The 22,313-nt window shown below is 46.2% G+C and overlaps 1 protein-coding gene across 10 annotated transcripts in view; it reads left to right on the top strand.

Moving 5' to 3' along the window:
- The first annotated feature begins 943 nt into the window (after positions 1–943).
- Positions 944–22,313, top strand: part of DAPK1 (death associated protein kinase 1) — a 207,534-nt gene continuing 186,164 nt past the window's right edge. For 3 of the 10 annotated variants that reach the window (XR_008537098.2, XM_016961085.4, XM_054658211.2), the window contains exons 1-2: positions 1,003–1,488; positions 2,323–2,492. Coding sequence is in view for 6 of the 10 variants with exons in the window: in XM_016961085.4 (XP_016816574.1) it covers positions 2,431–2,492 (62 nt within the window). In the remaining 4 variants the exon portion in view is untranslated. Of the gene's footprint in view, positions 1,677–1,712; positions 2,001–2,322; positions 2,493–22,313 lie in introns of those variants that run through there. The other 7 variants (XM_016961086.3, XM_016961088.4, XM_063787720.1 and 4 more) reach the window with 7 other exon arrangements.

Genomic DNA, 22,313 nt, shown 5'->3' with positions numbered 1-22,313 from the left:
AGGTACTGTTATATTTTCTAGTGGCCACCTTTTAAAAAGTAAACAGGTGAGGCCGGGCGCGGTGGCTCACGCCTGTAATCCCAGCACTTTGGGAGGCCGAGGCGGGCGGATCACGAGGTCAAGAGATGGAGACCATCCTGGTCGACACGGTGAAACCCCGTCTCTACTAAAAATACAAAAATTAGCTGGGCATGGTGACGTGCGACTGTAGTCCTAGCTACTGGGGAGGCTGAGGCAGTAGAATCGCTTGAACCCTGGAGGTGGAGGTTGCCACGCGCCACTACACTCCAGCCTGGCGACAGAGTGAGACTCCGTCTCAAAAAAAAGAAAGTAAACAGGTGAAATTAATTTTAATAATATATTTTGTTTAACCCAACGTATCCAAAATACTATCATTTGAAAGTGTAATGAATATAAAAATATTCGTGAGATATTTTTCATTCTCATATCCATACTGTCTTGGACTCTAATGTGTATTTTACACTTACAGCACAATTAATTTGGGACTAGCTACATTTCAGCTCAACAATAGCCAATAGCATATGGGATAGTGCAAATAAACTCTGCGTCTCTGTTGCTTCTTTGGGTCTCGGAGACCTCAACCCTTTCTTCGGATTGCAAACCTTCTTGCCTTCAAACCTCGGCTCCAACACCAGTCCGGCAGAGGAACCCAGTCTAATGAGGTATGCTCCCTTCCTGCCATTCTCTATTCTATTAACCTGTTTCGTGGTAAACGTAGGACTGATCCTCCTAAATTACCTTATTAATTAGCTTACATATTTATTATCTATCTGTCCCACCAGAATGCAGGTTTCCGGAAGGCAGGGATTTAAAAAAATCTGTTTTGTTCTATGTGATTTTCCCATACCAAGCACCGTGCCCGGCACAAGCTGGGATCCCAGTACACATCTCGGGACGAAAGAACCGTGTTTCCCTAGAACCCAGTCAGAGGGTAGCTTAGCAATGTGTCACAGGTGGGGCGCCCGCGTTCCGGGCGGACGCACTGGCTCCCCGGCCGGCGTGGGTGTGGGGCGAGTGGGTGTGTGCGGGGTGTGCGCGGTAGAGCGCGCCAGCGAGCCCGCAGCGCGGAGCTGGGAGGAGCAGCGAGCGCCGCGCAGAACCCGCAGCGCCGTCCTGGCAGGGCAGCTCGGAGGTGGGTGGGCCGCGCCGCCAGCCCGCTTGCAGGGTCCCCATTGGCCGCCTGCCGGCCGCCCTCCGCCCAAAAGGCGGCAAGGAGCCGAGAGGCTGCTTCGGAGTCTGAGCAGGACAGCCGGGCCGAGCCAACGCCGGGGACTTTGTTCCCTCCGCGGAGGGGACTCCGCAACTCGCAGCGGCAGGGTCTGGAGCCGGCGCCTGGGAGGGATTTGCGCCCCCTACTCTCTCCCTAGCTGTGTTCCCGCCGCCGCCCCGGCTGGTCTCCGGCGCTGGCGCCTATGGTCGGCCTCCGACAGCGCTCCGGAGGGACCGGGGGAGCTCCCAGGCGCCCGGGTGAGTAGCGAGGCGCGGCTCCCCGGTCCCCCCGACCCCCGGCGCCAGCTTTTGCTTTCCCAGCCAGGGCGCGGTGAGGTTTGTCCGGGCAGTGCCTCGAGCAACTGGGAAGGCCAAGGCGGAGGGAAACTTGGCTTCGGGGAGAAGTGCGATCGCAGCCGGGAGGCTTCCCCAGCCCCGCGGGCCGGGTGAGAACAGGTGGCGCCGGCCCGACCAGGCGCTTTGTGTCGGGGCGCGGGGATCTGGAGCGGACTGCCGCGCCTCGGTGGGCCGCTCCCTTCCCTCCCTTGCTCCCCCGGGCGGCCGCACGCCGGGTCGGCCGGGTAACGGAGAGGGAGTCGCCAGGAATGTGGCTCTGGGGACTGCCTCGCTCGGGGAAGGGGAGACGGTGGCCACGGTGTTAGGGGTGCCACCGTTGCCGCAGGCTGGAGAGAGATTGCTCCCAGTGAGGCGCGTACCGTCTGGGCGAGGGCTTCATTCTTCCGCGGCGTCCCTGGAGGTGGGAAAGCTGGGTGGGTATGTGTGCAGAGAAAGGGGAGGCGGGGAGGCCAGTCACTTCCGGAGCCGGTTCTGATCCCAACAGACCGCCCAGCGTTTGGGGACGCCGACCTCGGGGTGCCGTGGTGCCCGGCCCCACGCGCGCGCGTGGGGCTGAGGGGTCGGGGGCGTCCCTGGCCGCCCAGCTTTAACAAAGGGTGCTCCTCTCCACCCCGCGAGGAGGGGCAGCTCCGGAGACCCGGTCTTCAGCGAGCGGGGTCTTAGCGCCGGGGAGGTCTACTTCCTTTTGGGGTTGCCATTTTACTATTATTATTGCCTTTTTTTTTTTTTCAAAAGGACTGGAGACTGATGCATGAGGGGGCTACGGAGGCGCAGGAGCGGTGGTGATGGTCTGGGAAGCGGAGCTGAAGTGCCCTGGGCTTTGGTGAGGCGTGACAGTTTATCATGACCGTGTTCAGGCAGGAAAACGTGGATGATTACTACGACACCGGCGAGGAACTTGGCAGGTAAAGGGGGTGCCAGAAGCGTACCCTCCTGGATTGTGGAAATGCATAACGATGGGGCCATTGGGTGGTAAACAAATGCAGTTTGAATCAGGCGTCTCCCTCGCCCTTTCTGGAGATGCGCAAATCATAGAGAAAAGAGTTACTAACCCAGCGGTAAACCGCCTGGTCCAAGGGCCTGGGGGTGGAGGAGAGGCAGCAGTTCAGGGCTAGATTATGATGCACAGTATATTGATCAAGTCCCCTGGACAAAATCAGATTTAATTGTCCGTGCTAACTCTTGTCAGCCCTTGCCCTTCTGTGACAACAGGACAAACACTAAGATTATAATTGCAATTGGAGTTAGCTTTTATGTGTGATTTAAACGGAGGGTACAAACTAATTAATAGGTTTTAAAAATCTTAGTACTTTACCCTCTATCTAAATTTTCAGTGTAATTTGAGCAAGTATTGGTAGGTGGTAAATGGAGACTTGCCAGATGTTGACATTGGGCTTGGATTTTGAAACTTCTTGCAACAAGGAATTTAATTAGCTGGTTGGTGTTGGTGGTTGCTTTGGTTTCATTTACAATGTTAAATTTTTAACAAATCAATGAGAGTCTAATATGGCTATCTGGATTCAGAGCATACCTCCATTGCTGTAGCAGCTGTGATTCTCAGTGTAAAATCTTTCAGTTTCTAGGTAAACAAAGAGTGGTTTCTTTCGGGGCATCTAAGGGCTGATTGCTGTTTCCTTTGACTGTGTATTAGACAGAGTGTTTTGGGCTCTGGTCAACTTTAGTAGAAAACCTAGTTTTCATACATACATTTAAAACTGAATTTATGGAATTTGACTGTGGTGTATTTACATTGTGAGTGGAGTAGGCAAAAGGATCTTTAAACAAACAAAATATGTATTTACTTATATGTGCATTGAAATATGTATTTTCCCATATACATCTGATGTCCTGATACAAAGCTTCCTTTTTCTCCATGAAAAGGAAATTAAAAAACACCCACATCCTGGATTGCCTAATGAGAATTATGGAAACTAAGCTTAACTAAATTTTTTTTAAAATTCAAACGATAGTGTAGAATTTTTTAAAAAGTTACTGTACCAGAGTATTTCTCTAAATATTTAGTATCAACTGAAAACATAGATGGGGGCCTGTGCTTAGGAAGAGCTCTCTGTTTATTGGTGATCTGGTGAGTAAATAAGGAAAGCTCTTCAAAAATCACATTTCATGGATATGTTTAAGATTAAAGTTTAATACTTGGTTTAACTGGAATTAAATAACTTTCCTGTGGTTTTCAGCAAGATGAGTGGTATTTGGAGTTTTCCTTTGGGACTGGAAAAAAAAAGCAAAAAAATAAATTTTAATTTGATTTGCATAGTGTGGCCTGATCATTTAAGTGTTGTTAGAAAGAGAGATGACTAAAATTAGTTGAGATTATTATATTATGGATTAAGTATATTGACCTTATTTTCATTATGATTTTTTGGTACAATTATGTGTTATGAGAAAGAAATAGAAAAAGAGGCCTCCCTGTGGTTGGTGAAGGGAGTTTTTGATCTTTATTTCGTGGGCGTGATGATGAGGGGAGGGAGGTGGCTTGCTTATTTGTCACTAGCACTTTGATTTGCTCAGTGTACATTTCTGTGTATAACGTTCTCCCCACTGTGCAAGGCAGATTGACAAATTGTTTATTAAATAATTTGTGTGACCTAGGAATTTTAAAGAAATGCTCTGAAAAACTAGAAGTCTGAAGTTTTTAAAAATGAAATGTACAGACTCATCTATCTTGTATAACTGCTATTGTTTTTGCCAAAAAATGAGTGAATGATTGTTTTTTGGAAAATTTTTCAAGTCCTGTGATTTTATGTCTGCCTTGGATGTAGCCACTTCCTGAAAACAAGTCCTAATGTAAAATGGACATGTAGGAAGATGCTGCTTATATGACATCACGTGTCACTGAGGGAAGATTGGGAGTGGAGGCAGGAGTTTGGTGGCAGGAAAATGGAAATGGGCCGATATGTGGCACAAACGCAAGGTCAGTGAATTACTAGTAGACCAGTATCTAAGATTTAAGACTTTACTTGGCCAGGCGCGGTGGCTCACACCTGTAATCCCGGCACTTTTGGGAGGCTGAGGTGGGCAAATCACGAGGTCAGGAGTTCAAGACCAGCCTGGCTAACATAGTGAAACCCTGTCTCTACTAAAAATACAAAAAAAATTATCTAAGATTTAAGACTTTAATTGGCCAGGCGCAGTGGCGCGCGCCTGTAGCCCCAGCTATTTGGGAGGCTGAGGCACGAGAATCGCCTGAACCTGGGAGGCGGAGGTTGCAGTGAATGGAGATCGCGCCACTGCCCTCCAGCCTGGGTGACACAGTGAGACTCTGTCTCAAAAAAAAAAGAAAGAAAAAAAAAAGACTTTACTTACATATCTTTAGCAGTCATCTAAATAATAACGATTCACTTACCTTATAAATGTAGTGAGACAAAGTACATAGCCAGGAGGAAAGATGGGTTTTTAAAGAAGTAGAGTACAAGTATTATTGTTAATGTTATTTTACTTTTAGGAAAATTGAAAATGTTCGTATTTGTGTGTACTGCCTAAGACTTCTGTAAAAGCTCTCTGTCAACGGTCAGGAACTTTATAAAGTATTGCAACTATTGCAGCAGTCCATCTGCAGCAGTAATAGAGCAGATGGGCCACTGGACAGATACCCTGGTCCAAAACCTGGCTCTGCAACTTGCCAGTTTTCTTGAACAGGCCATTTACCCACTCTGACACTCAGGATTTTCCTCTATAATATGAGAGGTCTAGTGCTTTTTTCATGGCTGTTGTAAAAATAATCTAACTTGTAAAAGTAGTTTATCAGCAGTAGAGAGTTAAACAAATATAGATATTATCTGTAGACTGGCTGAGACATCTGGGTGCCCCAGGCAAGCTAATAACTTGGCTGGCAAGTCAATATTCTTTAAGTTTCTGTTTACCAGCTTTGGGAGGGGATGCCTTATAGGAAAAGGGTCATGGGGAGAAGGGTTGCTGACAGCATTCAGCCTCCACTGTGATTCTGAATAATGCAGCCCTGGCCTTGAGCTGGCACACCCTCCAAGCAGAAGCAAGTCCCTGCAGCAGATGCACTTGTTATCTTTAGAAGAGTGCTTGGTGGCCTTCAGTTTTGGCTCCTGGAGGCCCTTTAGGGTCTCACCCTCTGTCCCAGGAGGCGGAACAAAGAACTGCCTCCATGATGTGTAATAGTCTCTGGGAGGAGTTCTTATAAATCTGCTATTATACCGAGGTGTTTTAATGCCCCAGGATGCCCTAGCATCTCTTATCAGTTGGCACCTCGGGCAGCTGCAGGCTGACTTGCCCCATTGTCGGGCTCTAGTTACACCCTTGGCCGTCGTTCAGCCTAACCTGTGAGCCTCCTGGGCACCTCTCTGTGTGCACTGCTTTCCTGAGGGACTGGCCTTCTTTCCTATTGCACCATCTGACCTTATATGATCTTAAGACCTAAGTCCTACTTCCTTAAGGAATCCTTCCACAATGAGTTTCCCCTTTTAAAGTCAAGTGACTTCTCTGAGACTCTCTTTGTCCATGACCATAGACTGCCCAGTGACATGTTTATCCTGTTTTATGTTTATTAGTCTTGTATTGCTCTTTGCAGCCAGCTTGTGAGTTTCTTTGGGGTGTGCCCTGTGGTTTGGAGTTGTTGTGGTCCTTTCTTCCCACGGTGTGCAGGGTGCCATAGACTTCCTGCAAATTGGTATCTATGATCAATATTGGGATTAATGCATGCCTCAATGAGCTAATGCAGTTTGGCAAGTGTAATTTTGAGACCAGAATGGGGATGTAAGATGCAAACGATGATGCTGATGCTGATACTGTTAGAGAGGCAGTGTGCAGTGTGGAAAAACCTGAGAATGCTCATTTGGAAAGTGGGGAGACACCTACCCTGGTAGAGTGTTGTTAGAATTACAGACGTGGCTTTAAACATCTGACATGCAGTCCGTCTTTCTAGTCTACAGGTAGATATGCATTTACTGAACACCTACTAAGTGTGATGTGTCTAAAATATATATATATGTATATGTTTTTTATACATATATGTGTGTGTATATGTATATATATATATTTTAGAGACAGGGTCTTACTCTGTTTCCCAGGCTGGAGTGCAGTGGCACAGTCATAGCTCACTGTAACCTTGAACTCCTGGGCTCAAGCAGTCCTCCCACCTCGGCCTTCCAAAGCTCTGAGATTATAGGGCAGAGACACTGTGCCTGGCCTATAATATATCATTTTTATTATTTTTAATAACCTGTTTTCTCCATCACAGCATTTACCACATTGCATAGTAACTGCTTATTTGATGATCTGCTTTCTCTATGGGGCCATTACCTTGGACTTGCTCCTCACTTTTTATTTCTCATGCCCAGGTTGATGCATGGCACTTAGAAGGCGCTCAGTAAATGCATGCTGTTAGACTAGACTGAGTGGATCAATATATGTAAAGCAACTTGAAAGAATATGTATGTATTAGGGCCTCAACAAATGATGGCTTGTGGTGAAGATGAACACTTAGGATATAATGGCTGCCGCTCATCAAAATAAAAACTGCTCTTGTTTTTGCATTCTTTGTGGCTGAACAGTAATGAGCACAGCAGCCAAAATTTTCAAGCACAAGATCAGTTTTAAACAAAACAAATGAAGTGGAGCATTAAATATTTTACATTGGTTTGGATGGTCATTGGAAGCTAATAATTCAAGTTTAAAACATTCCCCTTTCGGCATAAAGTCCATAGGCATTTTAATTGAAGTAAGAAATTGTCATAAGCCCTGGCAGTCCAAGTGCTTCTCTAGACCGGTTTACTGCGGATTGCAGGAGTCAGTCCTATGAATAATGGCAACCCTGTGTGGCTCATAGAAGGGGAGAGACTTTCTGGCATGTTTTTTCTTCAGAAATGGGAACCACAGGCCACCGGTGGGTTTCTGCATACTTATAGGACTGTGCTGAATGTGACATTTTTCCTCTTAGCATTTTTGACTCAGAATGCTCTCAGATGTTTCCTCTGATAGGAAAGGGTCCAAAGTTTTAAGAGAGATAAAGTTCAGCTACATAGATTAAAGGCAACGGTTAGTGATTTTAAAAGTGTGTACATTTTAGGAAGGTCTAATAATAATTTTCCAGGATGTGAAGGGAAAGCATGATGGTGTTAGTAAGTGGCAGTTTGGTTGAATGCTTGCTTGCTGGCACTGGGAGTGTGTTGCCGGATTACTAGGGCAGGCATCAAATTTAGGTTCAAGGGGGCCAGGAACAGAGTAGGTGGAGGTGCTTATTGGTCGGGAAGCCAGGGAACATGGAAGCTCACTTCTTGGTCCCCCATGCTCTTTTACCCTCAGCTTGTGTCTCACCCGGCCAATGAGGAAACTGAAGGCCCCATATCATTGGTATATGCCTCTGCAAAGCCATGAAAAACTCATAAGAAACCTACAGAGATGGATGTCCAGATAAATTTCAGTGCACTCATCCCTCAGTATCCATGGCGGATTAGTTCCAGGACCTCTGGGGACACCAGAATCCACAAATGCTGAAGTCCCTTATATAAAATGGCATAGTATTTGCATATAACTGATGTAATCTTCCCATATATCTTAAATCATCTCTAGATTACTTACAATACTTAGTACAATGTAAATGCTACCTAAATAGTAGCATTATAATGTTTAGGGAATAATAACCAGAAAAAAAAGTCTGTATATGTTCAGTACAGATGCAGTTTTTTCCTGAATATTTTTGGTGCAAGGTTGGTTGAATCCATGGATGCAGAACCCAAAGATCCAGAGGGCTGACTGTAGTTGTATACAGGTGTTATATCAGGAGAGGCAACATTGGCTCTTCCACCTTGTTCTCTTCCCTCCTAGCAAAGTTGTAATCCAGACCACTTCTTTCCAGGTGATTGGGGGTGAGGGGCTGAGCTGCTGGATATCTGATATCTGGGAGTGGCATGGTCAAGGTCACATTGCCTGACTCAGCAGGGAAATGTGTTAGGAACTTTCATCCTTCATTCTAGCCAACTGCCATGAGTACCTAACATTTTGTATAAATTAAGTGAATATTATTTTAGTAGAAATTTATTTCTGATTATGAGACAAAGGAAGCCACTCTTCTGACAAGAGGGGAGTGGTTTCCATTGGGGAAGAGTACCCCAGAGAGCTCAGGGACTTTGTTTGTTTGTGTTTTTTGTTTGTTTGTTTGATTTTGTTTTGTTTTTTTGAGACGGAGTCTCACTCTGTTGCCCAGGCTAGAGTGTAGTGGCGTGATCTCGGCTCACTGCAACCTCCGCCCTCTGAGTTCAAGTGATTCTCCTGCCTTAGCCTCCCAAGTAGCTGAGATTACAGGCGCCTGCCACCGTGCCTGGCTTATTTTTTGTATTTTTAGTAGAGACGGGGTTTCACCATCTTGGCCGGGCTGGTCTTGAACTCCTGACCTCGTGAGTCACCCTCCTCGGCCTCCCAGAGTGCTGGGATTACAGGCATGAGTCACTGCGCCTGGCCTTTTGCATTTTTGGAGACGAAGTCTTGCTCTGTTGCCCAGGCTAGAGTGCAGTGGGGCGATCTTGGCTCACTGCAACCTCTGCCTCCCCAGTTCAAGTGATTCTCTGTCTCAGCCTCCCAAATAGCTGGAATTATAGGCATGCACCACCATACCTGGCTAATTTTTTTATTTTTAGTAGAGGTGAGGTTTCGCCATGTTGGCTAGGCTGGTCTTGAACTCCTGACCTCAAGTGATCCGCCCGTCTCGGCCTCCCAAAGTGCTGGGATTATAGGCGTCAGCCTCTCGCTGCGCCTGGCCGGGACTTTGACCTGGAAGAAGGCTGAGTGACCAGCATTGCCTCCCTTCACATTTTATCCACCTGTGTTTAGACAGGTCAAGTGGCTTTCTCCAGGCAGCTGATTAAAAGGTGGCAAGACATGGACCCAGAACCCAGGGCCAGGCCTATTTCATTATCTGTGCTATTTAGGATTTGGCAGTTTTCCATCTTTGAAAGCCAGATGAAGTTGATATTTAAGAGAGGTGAAGTAGGCAGCCATTTGACACCAATTTATTTCAGCATCTGCATGGAGAAAATGGTTAGGGATAAATAGTAGATGCTTCATGGAAGGTTTTCATTTGAAGCCCAGCCAAAGGCAACAGGGTCTGCCCTTTGAGCTCAGAACTTTCGCAGGCCTTAACGACACACTGGGACCTTCTTTCCTTTTCCAAATGGCTTCAACCTTGCAGTTTGGAATGATGTCAACATGTGGCGTAGTTTTATTCAAGTCCCAAGTTAATGGTTTACCTTTTTAGAAAACTCCAAAAACACTTTCATTGTTATTTAACTTTTGAGTTATGTAATGTCTAAGAGTCTTGTCTCTGACCCGTGCACCTACCTGCCACTGACCAACAGTTTCTCATTTCCTTATGCAACAACTAGTCTGGCTAGCTTAGAGTTGGTGTGTGATTGTTTGAGACTTTATGTGGAAGATAATATTTAATTGTTTTGTTCTGGTTTGTTGGGGTAAATTATACAAATGGAATGCATCCTTTCTCGGCCTTGAAAGAGGTTATATGACAGTACAATTATAATAAATTCAGTGTATGACTTTGGGTACATTCTATTATAAACGAATTTTTTTAAAGGTGCAGTTAGAAGAGGGTGGAAGAAAAAAGAAGTTGACACTCCGATTTTCCACATCATCTAACTAAAATGGATTTAAACTAACTTTCTCTAACTATTAAATCTTTCTTAGGTAAGTACAGTTGGATCCCAGCTCTAGAGTTAATGTGCTGGGTGGGTTTTTACAAATAAAAAATCTAAAACCTAAAATAGTTGTGTTTTATCTTCTGTCCCAATCCAAAACAAAACAAAACAATCATGTGATAGTAACTAATCTCTGGAGATACCTGACAAGCGTGGTCCAATAGTGACGCGGGTTTGTCACTTTGGTCTTTAGGTGACATTGACAGCTAGTGTGGCTTATGGATCACACTGTGGTCATTGAAGTATAATGTTGCTTACCTCTGAGAAGTGATCATGGGGCCTTCTTTTTTTTTTTTTTTTTTTTTTTTGAGACGGAATTTCGCTCTTGTTGCCCTGGCTGGAGTGCAATGGCGCTATCTCGGCTCACTGCAACCTCCGCCTCCTGGGTTCAAGCGATTCTCCTGCCTCAGCCTCCCAAGTAGCTGGGATTACAGGCATGCGCCACCACGCCTGGCTAATTTTGTATTTTTAGAGGATTTCTCCATGTTAGTCTGGCTGGTCTTGAACTCCTGACCTCAGGTGATCTGCTCGCCTCAGCCTCCCAAAGTGTTGGGATTACAGGCATGAGCCACCGCATCTAGTGTTCACGGGGCTTTTACCTTATGTACTACCTTTCGATGTTTCAGTTGTGAGCTTGAAAAATTTTATTCAGTAACCTAACGTATAATTAGAGATGCCAGAGTGGTGGGGAGGGGAGGGAAGGAGGTTGGGAGAATGTTGTTGATTTTTTTTTTCCCTTTATAAACACATACAACTTTGGACGAAGAACATAATGTTTGAGCAAATGAATGCTTGTAAACTGCCGATCTCTGAAGTGTGAAAAGTTTATATTGATGGCACTTATATTCATAAGCCTGATGGGTTTTGGCTGGGAAATTTGGCTCGAGGTACGGACTTCTTTTGGGACACATTTTATTTTTCTGTCAAAACTGCCTGATTATTCTTATTTAGGAAATATGTGATGAATGAGGCTGGCTGGTAAATATTTTAAGTGCAGTTGATATTATAAATTTTCACCTACAAAAATGAACTACTTTTCATTGTTGAATAGTTATGTCTTAGTTCATTGCTTTTTACTTTTGAAACTATATAAACTTTTCCCTTTTTTTGGAGACGGAGTGTCGCTCTGTCACCCAGACTAGAGTGCAGTGGCATGCTCTTGGCTTGCTGCAACCTCTGCCTCCTGAGTCAAGTGATTCTCCTGCCTCAGCCTCCTGAGTAGCTGGGACTACAGGCACCCGCCACGACGCCCGGCTAATTTTTGTGTTTTTAGTAGAGACGGGGTTTCACCATGATGGCCAGGCTGATCTGGAACTCCTGACCTCAGGTGATCTGCCCTCCTCGGTCTCCCAAAGTACTGGGATTACAGGTGTGAGTCGCCGCACTGGTCCAACTTTTCCTTTTCACCTTAGAAAGATTGTCAGGATTTTTTTTTTTTTTTTTTTTTTGAGACGGAGTCTTGCTCTGTCGCCCAGGCTGGAGTGCAGTGGCGCGATTTCGGCTCACTGCAACCTCCACCTCCCGGGTTCACGCCATTCTCCTGCCTCAGCCTCCCGAGTAGCTGGGACTACAGGTGCCCGCCACCACACCTGGCTAATTTTTGGTATTTTTAGTAGAGTCAGGGTTTCACCGTGTTAGCCAGGATGGTCTCTATCTCCTGACCTCGTGATCCGCCCACCTCGGCCTCCCAAAGTGCTGGGATTACAGGCGTGAGCCACCGTGCCCGGCCGTGCCCGGCCACGATTGTCAGGATTTTTGAGACCTTACTACAACCCCTGACACCTGACCCACAGTATAGAATTTTCCAGGTGAAAAAGACATGTAGAGAAAGCCATCAATGCCTTTCTTTTTTTTTTCCCCGTTCATGAAAATGATTAGATTTTCCTTTGAGCTGCCTGTCTGTCTGCCTAGCACCTCATATGTCTATCCAGGACTGGGCTGCCTCAGAGAGGATAGGTACACCTAAAGCAATGCAAGAAAAAAAGTGGCGGAAGGATACCATGGGACAGGCAGAGAGAAGAGGTCAGAATTTAGTGTTGATTCAGTTCCGATCTTTCCACCCTCCTTTGAGAAGTTTTTCTAAATTGTTTTGCCTCCTCTGTGTAAAGCTCAATTTTTGGGGCCATCTGTGGTTTATGGGTAAGCAGCAGAAATGTGTGTCTCTGGGAAAGTGATGAAAGGCTGCAACCTTTGGAGTGTAATATTTAATAGACTAGGAATTACAAGCTGTTTGGCTTTATAAAAACAAAGCTACAGGCGCTGCAGGTATACGTATCCTGTAGAGAACAGACTTTTAATGGGTGCTGCTGATGTTGGAGATGCTGAATGGTATGTAATACACAGAAGAGCTGTCCTTAGGAATTTGGTAAGGCAAAAAGCGCTAAAAAGTTATTTATTACCTTAAAATAATATTTCATTGGCCTATAAATCAGTATAATTGAAGCACAGCCTGCCAGCGTTTTCTTTTCTTTTTTTTTGAAATGGAGTTCTCCTCTTGTTGCTCAGGCTGGAGTGCAATGGCGCAATCTCAGCTCACCACAACCTCTGCCTCCGGGTTCAAGCGATTCTCCTGCCTCAGCCCCCCTAGTAGCTGGGATTACAGGCATGCACCACCACGCCCAGCTAATTTTATATTTTTAGTAGAGATGGGGTTTCTCCATGTTGGTCAGGCTGGTCTTGAACTCCTGACCTTAGGTGATCCGCCCGCCTCGGCCCCCCACAATGCTGGGATTACAGGCGTGAGCCACCGCGCCCGGCCATCCTGCCAGCGTTTTCTTCTGTGCACTTGGGATGGGAATATAGAAAATTGTCTTCCTAGATATTGGCTTTGCCATTCAAAGTCTCTACAGTCAGTGTGTGAACTGCTGGGAGTGATGCCAGAATCTTTCACAGATTTCATTCCTGGGAGCTCTTCTGGCGTCAGATGATCGCGGTTTCTTTTCCTTCTGCACCACAGCACATGGAGGAGGCCTCTTTCTCACTTGCTCCGTTCCTTTGCCATTCATGGAGGCAGTGGCACCAGTGAGCTCACGGCCAGGCCGCTTTTGCCCTTTTTCTGACTAAGTCACTATAGATGGACTAAACAGAATATATTTACAGTTCGCCCATTTAGAATCGATAAGGGTGTGCCCCAGGCTCCATTGTATATTCCATTACATACAGCCTCAGGCATCCGTTTCAATTGTTTGGGAGAGGAAGTGAATTAGCACAAGTGGAATATCTACAGGATGAAACGTTGTCAGTCTGTGCGTTCCTCCCCGCCCCTTCTTTGGCTGGAAGAGATAACGTTGACACGTATGGAGCAGACAGGGGAATGTCAGCCTCGTGACCATGGAGAAGCAGGAAGTCCCTTGGTTTTGTTCAGTGTGATTTCGGCATTGAATGAGTAGATCCTGTTTTAAGAATATTACTCATTAATATGAACCATCATTTTGTAGGTCTTGTCTTTAGAAGCAACATTCTCTTTAGTGCAGATAATGCTTATCTGCATTGAGAGAAGTTATAATAACCTGGAGAATGAGAAGGAAATACACATGCGAAATGGCCCAGCCGGTTTCTCCTGGCAACCTCTCCAGAGCATGTCCTAGGCTGCTACTCCAGGAAGGCTCCTGCTCTGATTTCCTGTATTCCTTCACGATTTGGAATAGATAACTGGCCACTTGGCATTCTTATTACAGGGGACTTATGCGTGGGATTCTTGGCTTCCCCTGTGGACTGTGAGTTTTCTGAGGGTAGAGAACATGGCCTTTTGTCTCTGGTGTTGGTTGGAATTCAGCTAAGTGCATGGTAAGCCATGTTTATTTCGTTGCCTTATAAAGGTACATATGCAGAAATTAGAACAGTGTTTCAGGGCTTTGGACCCAAATCCCTGTCTCCACAAAACACATTAGCTGTTACTTTGGGAAAGTCACTTGACTTCTGTGAGATTTAGTTTTTCTCATCTGTAAAATGGGGATAGTCATCACGGCTAATTCATAAGGTGGTTGTGAGGATGTCTGTGATATGTATAAAGTGCTTGGCACAGTACTAGGCACACAGTAAGTGCTTGAGAGGTGGACGCTATTTAACAAGACAGAGCAGGAACGGGAGAGAGAGGGAGAGAGACAGTATAACATGCTTCTGAATCTGTGTTCCCGGGTCCTACCTCTTCATTCATTCCTGCCCTGGCCTCCCACAGGCAGAGTGCGGGTGAGGGCTCACTTCTCCTCAGTTTCATCCTTCCTCCCTCTCTTCTCCTCTGCCTGTCTCTCCTTTGGCTCAGCCTGCCTGGTGGGCTCATTCTGCCAAGTTTGCCTTTGCTTGTCTGTTCCATTTTTCTAGGTATCCTTGCCTCCTTCCGACTGGACTCAGTTTATGTGCTGAGCTCCCTTGGTGAGTCCACCTTATTATGTGCTCATTAGATGATGCTTAGGGTTCCTAAGAAACATACTGACTAGGAATTTAGCTGTGCATCTGAAAGTTGGCTGCTGAAGGCAGAGCTTCAAGGGATACCCTTTTCAAAGTCCACAAGACACCATGGGAAAGGGAGGGAAAAGCTTCATGTTAAGGAGGATCTGTTAAGATGGGAAGAGATGCATTTAAGGAAGCAGAGACAACTAAAAGCCGCTTTGTAGCCAGGAGGAGTTAGCTGCTCGGCAAGAAGGCTGCTTGGAAATGCTTTGAGGGATATCATCCTGGTGTTACAGGGAACCTGAGACTATGTGAGCACATAAATTCGTGTTTTTAATGCAGTGTGCTTCAGTTCCTGAAAGGTAGATTTTCTTTTTCTTTTTTGTTTGTGTGTGTGTGTGTGTGTGTGTGTCTGTCTGTGTTTTGTTTTTTTTCTCCCAGATGGAGTCTCACTCTGTCACCCGGCCTGGAGTGCAGTGGCGCGATCTCGGCTCACTGCAACCTCCGCCTCCTGGTTTCAAGCGATTCTCCTGCCTCAACCTCCCAAGTAGCTGGGATTACAGGAGCCTGCCACTACGCCCAGCTAATTTTTTGTATTTTTAGTAGAGATGGGGTTTCACCATGTTGGCCAGGCTGGTCTCAAACTCCTGACCTTAGGTGATCCACCCACCTCAGCCTCCCGAAGTGCTGGGATTGCAGGCGTGAGCCACCACGCCCGGCCTGATTTTATTTTTCTAGCTTGCTTTTTCAATGAGAAACCATCTTTTATTTATTTGTTTGTTTATTTTTTTAGAGACAAGGTCTTGCTATGTTACCCAGGCACAGTGGTGTGATCATAGCTCACTGCAGCCCCAAATTCCTGGGCTCAAGTGATCCTCTCACCTCAGCCTCCTGCGTAGCTGGGACTATAGGCGTGTGCCAACACACCTGGCTTAAAAGCCATCTTAAGTGGCCAAATAAGACACTGGGAATTTGATTAGGGATACAAATAATTGATTTTTTTTTTCATGGATCTTTATGGAGAAAGGAGTCTGAGATGAGTGTGGACACCTGAGTCCCTGACCAAGAGAAGCCTTGTGCAGCATGTCAGACAGCAGATCCTGAAGCTCCATTCAGTTGTGACATGTACCAATTTAAGATGTGAAAATGAGTGTTTTGCCAAGCCAGAACGGTCCGTGCCAAGAAAAGCCTATTAGGTTGGTGGCTGAAAGGCTGGATTGTTAGGATGTACTGAATGGTGAGGCCCTGCCAGCTGCTGCGGGTAAATGCCCACTTACATGTCTAAGTACTCATTCTGTTCCCCTGGAGTCCAGTTTGTTCAAGAAACATGGCTGCTGTGCGAGAGGCTGCTTTCTTTTTTTTTGAGACGGAGTCTTGCCCTGTCGCCCAGGCTGGAGTACAGTGGTGTAATCTCGGCTCACTGCAACCTCCGCCTTCCAGGTTCAAGAGATTCTCCTGCCTCAGAGTAAGTAGCTGGGATTACAGGTGTGTGCCACCATGCCCAGCTAATTTTTGTATTTTTAGTAGACACAGGGTTTCACCATGTTGACCAGGCTGGTCTCGAACTCCTGACCTCAGAGGCTGGTGATCCACCCACCTCAGCCTCCCAAAGTGCTGGGATTACAGACATGAGCCACCATGCCTGGCCGAGAGGCTGCTTTCTTTTAAAGAATTATTTCTTGTTCTTTGGGCTTGTTGGGTGGGTATCTTTAGTTTGTAAAAGTAACATAAAACTGACAAAATCTGAAAAGGAAAATACTTGGAAATTGGGTCTGTAAGGTGAATTTAGGTAAAACGTCAAGAGAACTAACAAATAGACAACAAATAAGCTATAAACAGGTACCATAAATAGGCTGTTAAACGAAACTGTCATTTGAACCGTAATATTTGCCCATCATTTATTCATTCCTCAAGGGCTAATTGAATATCTGAATGATCTTGCTGCAGTGTTGGGCAGGGCCCTCTATCTCAGCAAGCTTCTAGTCATGTAGGATAGACAGACTTTTGCACAACCAACAGTATTGGAAAACCTAAATAGGAAGTGAGATGAAGCATGGAAAAATGTTTTTTGGAGTTCAGCCAAGGAGAGATCGTTTTGACTTGGAGGTTTCATTCCTTCATTCAGATTCATGTGGACGACGTAAAAATGTAAGCAGGTGGGTGCAAGTGTGGGTATGTATGTATGTCTCTACCCTTGCCTTCCTTGGAGAAAACTGGAAATAAAACATGAAAGAAATGGGGACAAGGAAACTAAGATTTGCTAGGAACTCTAGACCAGCAGCTGGAGGTAGGTATTGTAATTCACATTTGAAAACCGAGGTTCAGAAAGATGATTAGCCTTAAATAGTGTGTTTAAAATGCTGGAAGCAGTAGTTGGACTCCCAAGCTGCTAAGCCATGTCTGGAAATTGGGTGGTGGGTGGTGCAGCTCATTTTGTGTCCTGTTCTACTGTCACTGTCTTGGAAGGGAAGTTTAAAGAAGTTTTAAATGTCTAGCACAGTGCTGGCTCATACGATGTGTTCAATGCCTGTTTTTCGCCTTGCTTCCTCTAAACCAGGTGTTCTCAACCTCGGCATTAGTGACAGCCTGTTCTGGATAGTTTTCTGTTGTGGGGGCTGTCTTGTGCATTGTATTTTAGGATAGGATATTTATAATAGGATGTTTAGCAGCATCCATGGACTCTACCCACTGGATGCCAGTAACAGCCACCTCCTCACACTCTTTATGACAGCCAAAAATGTCTCCAGACATTGCTAAATGTGTGAGGGGGTGCAAAATTTCCCCACCCTCTGTAGAGAACCACAGGACTACAAGATCAAGAGAGATCAGTCTTGACTGATGTGCTTAGGAGGCTAGAGCTGGTGTAGGGAAGGAGGAGCCTGCACCTAGTGGGCAAAGAAAACACCCCTGTGGAATGAGCTGAGAGAAGATATTGACCTTGGGTGTCCAGAGCTGGCGAGGGAAGAGAAAAGGCTGCCAGATGGTCTGAGCGTGAGGTCTAGGGCAGTTGCTGTTGTACTTTGATTTGTATGGACTGTCCCAGGAGTGCATAGTTTCCTGTGTCCCAGAGGTCTGGGCTGAGACAGACAATGGGTATGACCTGGAGAACCTGCTGGTGAGGCTTGTGGGTGTCAGAGCCCTGTTGAATCACTTTTCCCTGTCCATTCAAATAGCCACTGCAATTCCATACCTATTTGTATAATTACTTTCAAATGTCATTCTCTTCCTTAAGACTGGAAGCTCCCATGATCTAGGTCTGTGACTTGTTTTCTGGTTATTGAATTGAGCACAAGAACCAGCCCCAAATTGAACATTTAAGTGAGTGACATGAATGAATGATGGAAGGAGGGTTCGCATTAATTGTTGGATTGAACAAAGCCCGACACGATTAAATGTAACAGATACAAAGATGAAGCCAGACAATTAAGTTGGAGAGAAAAAGCAATTGCTCAAATTCAGCAGCAGGGAGACTTGTCATGACAGTGTCCTTTTGGAGAAGAGTCTGAGAGCTTTGATAATTACAAATGTCTGTGGAACCCATATCCTCGTGACTGCATTAAGAAGAAAATACAGCTTTTGTCTATACCATAGAAATTGAATGTCTGCAATGGGAGTTGCTGGTTTCTCTGTTTTCTCTGTTTTTGCTGAGGTCATTCTGCATCTGGGACATGAGAGTGTTCTGTTCTGGGAGAGACACTGACAAACTTGGGGGAGTCCAAAGAAGGCAAAAGCTGGAGAACCCGAGTATCTCATGAATAATGTATTTTACTTAGCTATGGAGTCAAGCACCATGTGCATCTTTTTGTAAATATTACTGCATGTAATTCCTCAAACTAGCCTCTTATGGGGATCCTCTATTTCAGAGCTTGGCAGACATTTTATGTAAAGATAGTAAATATGGTAAGCTTCGTGGGCCACATGGTTTCTGTTGCAACAACTCAACTCTGTTGTAACTCAAAAGCAGCCACGACATTATGTGTCCAAAAGGGTGTGGCTGTGTTCTAATAAAAACAGGCAATGGTCTGGTTTTACCCTGTGGGCCATGATTTGCTAAGCCCTGCTCTGTTTTATTGATGAATAAACAAAGGCTTAAAGAGATTAAATAATTTAATATGCTGAAATGAGTAAGTGGCAGAACTGAAATTGAGCTCTGGGCCTCTCTGGCTCTGAAGCCCATGAAAACACACATAGATGGTCTTTTGGATGGGGATAGGCTTGTTTTGGGGGCACTGGGGGTCAGTAGTGGGAGCCATGGGGAGGCAGAGATTGGCTTAGTAGGAAGAACTCAGCTGTCCAATAGCAGAGCAGACTGCAAGTGAGGTCACAAATGGTGGACACTGCAGTGTTTGCACTAATACCCACCTGGTGGGGATATTGAGGAAAGGATTGCCGATTTGGGGAGGAAATTGAGCTGATAGCCTCTGAGGATCCCTTCCAACTCTGTGGATCTGTGGTCATCAACAAAGGGGACCATGTGGGTAACAAACAGCTTCCACCAGGGTGCTCTTGAGCAGGAGCTGCGGGGCAAGTAGCTGCCGTTTTCTTCCCATTCTCAGAGTCCATCCTGTTGACCTCTCCTGCCCACTCCTAATGGCCCTTTCCTGCAGGTCGGTCTTACCAGCCTCCCCCCATTTCCCTGCAGTGGTCAGCGGGTGCCCTTGCCCCCCTTTCCCTAGCTCCCAGCTCTCACCGCATACTCAGCTGAATCCCCAGGGAGAACACAAAGCAGAGAGTTGTACAGTTATGGGCTTGCTCAAGTATCCCAGTCAGCGCATCCCTGCCTCTGAAGGGATACAGATGAATGTGGCCTCTTGCTGTTCTATGCCAACTTGGAGTTCACTCTCTGGCTGTACTTGCCGCCTCCCAGCTTCTGCCCTTCTCCTTGGTGTGGAAGCTGGGATTCTGTCTCCAGCATTACTCCAATTTTTCCCTTGTGTCTCTAGTGGATTCCAGATCCTCTCGCACACTGCCAGCGTTGCAGCATCCATACTGTTGGGGCTCAAGAGCCAGCCAGGTCATAGCTGTGGTCTAGGCCATATTGGGTTCTCCCAGCGGGCCCATTCTCCCTGGGGTTAAGTCCAGCCGTGGCAAACACGGAGTTTCTGCCTTGCCTTTCCTGCTGAGCAGGCCTCATGAGTCATGAGTCATGGCCCCGCAATTTCCCATTGCTATCTGACCTTGCTTCCCCCTGCTCTGTCCCAAGGGTGATATCCTGCTTGCTGTCTTGGTGATTGTTTCTAAACTGCCTAATAGCTGTAATTTTTTTTTTCAGGCTGATTTCTAATTTTTCTTCAATGTCAGGTAACTCCTTGTTTCTTATTCTCTTAGGCCTCTGGTTTCTGCCTTTCCAGCAGGCTGGATGGTTTAGCATGCTGCGTGTGTGGCCAGGGGCAGCCCACATGGCTTCATTAGCTCTTCAGCCCCCTGGCAGGAGGTGTGAAGAATGCTTCCTACAGTATGTAGGCACCCTGCGATTGGGGCATTTTCCCATGTGCTAGGTTTGGTGGATTGGAGAAGCTTGAAGGGGTGGATTTGGAGGATATTGTGCAAAAGGAAGGTGTGGCAGTCAGGGTGCTGGCAGGGAGCTGGGCCCTTCTGATGGTCCGGATGTAGGTTATGGGATGGTCAGGTACGTACTGTCTGGCAGCAGAAGGGGAGCCTGTACCATGCCTAGGGCTGCACTGGAGTCATAGAGGGGGGTCACCAGTACATGCCACTTCAGGGAAGAAACATCACAACCTCTCTCTTCCTGCCCCCATAGTCCCACCAGTGCCTCTCATTAGCCAAACCTAACAGGAACCACCTGCAGGGAGCCACCCAGGGTGGTGCAGTGTGTAGGAAAGAGTGAAGAATGCGATTGGGGGCAGGGGAGGACAGACAGATGGGACAGATGGAGAATAACCAGGAAGGGGCATCCACTTAGTGGGCGCCGATAGCAGGCTTGCTACGTTACTGCTTTCCTCCGGGGGTGCAGGTGGTCAGTATCTGCAGAACCCATCTGCTGGGCCTCTCTTCTTCTCGGTGGACTGGGTTTATAATCCATTTTCCCTCTGAAGGCATTCCTGAGACTCCTACCTCAAGCAGTGTCCTTTTGCAAACTCCTGGGGTAATTGCCCATTGACACATGCATCCAGCACTGAGACTCCCCACTGTTCTCTCCCCCACCCCTCTCTCTGTGTGCCCATCTTTCCTAGATTGTGAGCCCGTAAAGTGTAATCATTCTTTTGTTCCCCACATCTTGCAAGACCCTTCAGAAATACCTATTGTCTGATGATCATTTCATTAACTGGTCAGAATTACAAAATCCTGAACTGAAGGATTGTAGCCATGGTTCCTATGAGTTTTAAAGGTAAACTGAGGAATTGCTGAAAAGTTCCTTAAGATGCATAGTGTGTTGTGCACATGTTTTCATCCTTGGCATAACCCTGTGAGGTGACAGCCCCATAAAAGTGCAAAGTGGGTCCCAGATCACTCTCCGCTAGCTGGGGTAGAGTAAGCTTCAGATAAAATGGCTGTTTCCTTTCCATCCCATTGATGATTTTCCCCAAATCTGTTGGTACTTATTACCATGTTAGCTTGTCCCAGTGTCATATTTTTAGATTTGAAAGCAGAATGGGGAGGTGAGTCTAGTGGGAATAAAATGTGGTTGACCGCATTTCTACTACACAAGAGGAAATGGGCACCAGTGATCATGGGTGCCTGGGTCCCCATCTACCCCATAGCACGGCTAGTGGGGTTCTGAAAGAAAGCAGCACGCATCTGTCACTGAACCTGCGTTTTTACAGCACAGTTGTTTGCCCTGGAATATTTGCCGTTTATGTTGTTGTTGTTTTTTTGTTTTGTTTTGTTTTGTTTTGTTTCTGAGATGGAGTCTGGCTCTGTCGCCCAGGCTGAAGTGCAGTGGCACAATCTTGGCTCACTGCAACCTCCAACTCCCGGGTTCAAGCGATTTTCCTGCCTCAGTCTCCCATGTAGCTGGGATTACAGGCGTGCCCCACCACACCCAGCTCATTTTTTTTTTTTTTTTTTTTTGTATTTTTAGTAGAGATGGAGTTTCGCCATGTTGGCCAGGGTAGTCTTGAACTCCTGACCTCTGGTGATCCACCCACCTCAGCCTCCCAAAGTGCTGGGATTATAGGCGTGAGCCACTGCACCCAGCCATATTTGCCCTTTGAAAGGGAAAACCTAAGGAAACTGATGTTAACCCTTTGCCATCGCCAATCTCATTGATGTTGGCCAGTCAATCCTGTCAAATCTTGCTCTTTTTTTAATGATGCTTGAAAATTGGAGCCTCACAACTGTTTACTCGGTGGGTCTAGGATGGTAATTTCTGGAAATGACTGTAGACTATGCCAAATGTCTTTTTAGCCTGTTACCTGACCATGCCCGGATGGCTTAACTTTTCTCTAGCAGTGTCACTTTTTCCTTATTTCTCTGTATCTGTGGAGTAGCGTAGAACCGTATGTACAAAGGTTTCTGCTGACATATCAATGTCTACACAGCTATATGGGTATCCATGTTGGTGCCTGAAGAGTCTGGCCTGCGCCCAGTATTTGGCAGCTGTAAAATGTTAGATGAACTTCCACCCTCAGTAAAAGCAGCCACCCCTTCAAAAGGGTCACAGGCATCCATCCAGTAATATCT

The sequence above is a fragment of the Pan troglodytes genome, chromosome 11 (assembly GCF_028858775.2).
Source record: "Pan troglodytes isolate AG18354 chromosome 11, NHGRI_mPanTro3-v2.0_pri, whole genome shotgun sequence".
Classification (NCBI taxonomy): domain Eukaryota; kingdom Metazoa; phylum Chordata; class Mammalia; order Primates; family Hominidae; genus Pan; species Pan troglodytes.
This window is presented reverse-complemented; position numbering and strand designations above follow the sequence as displayed.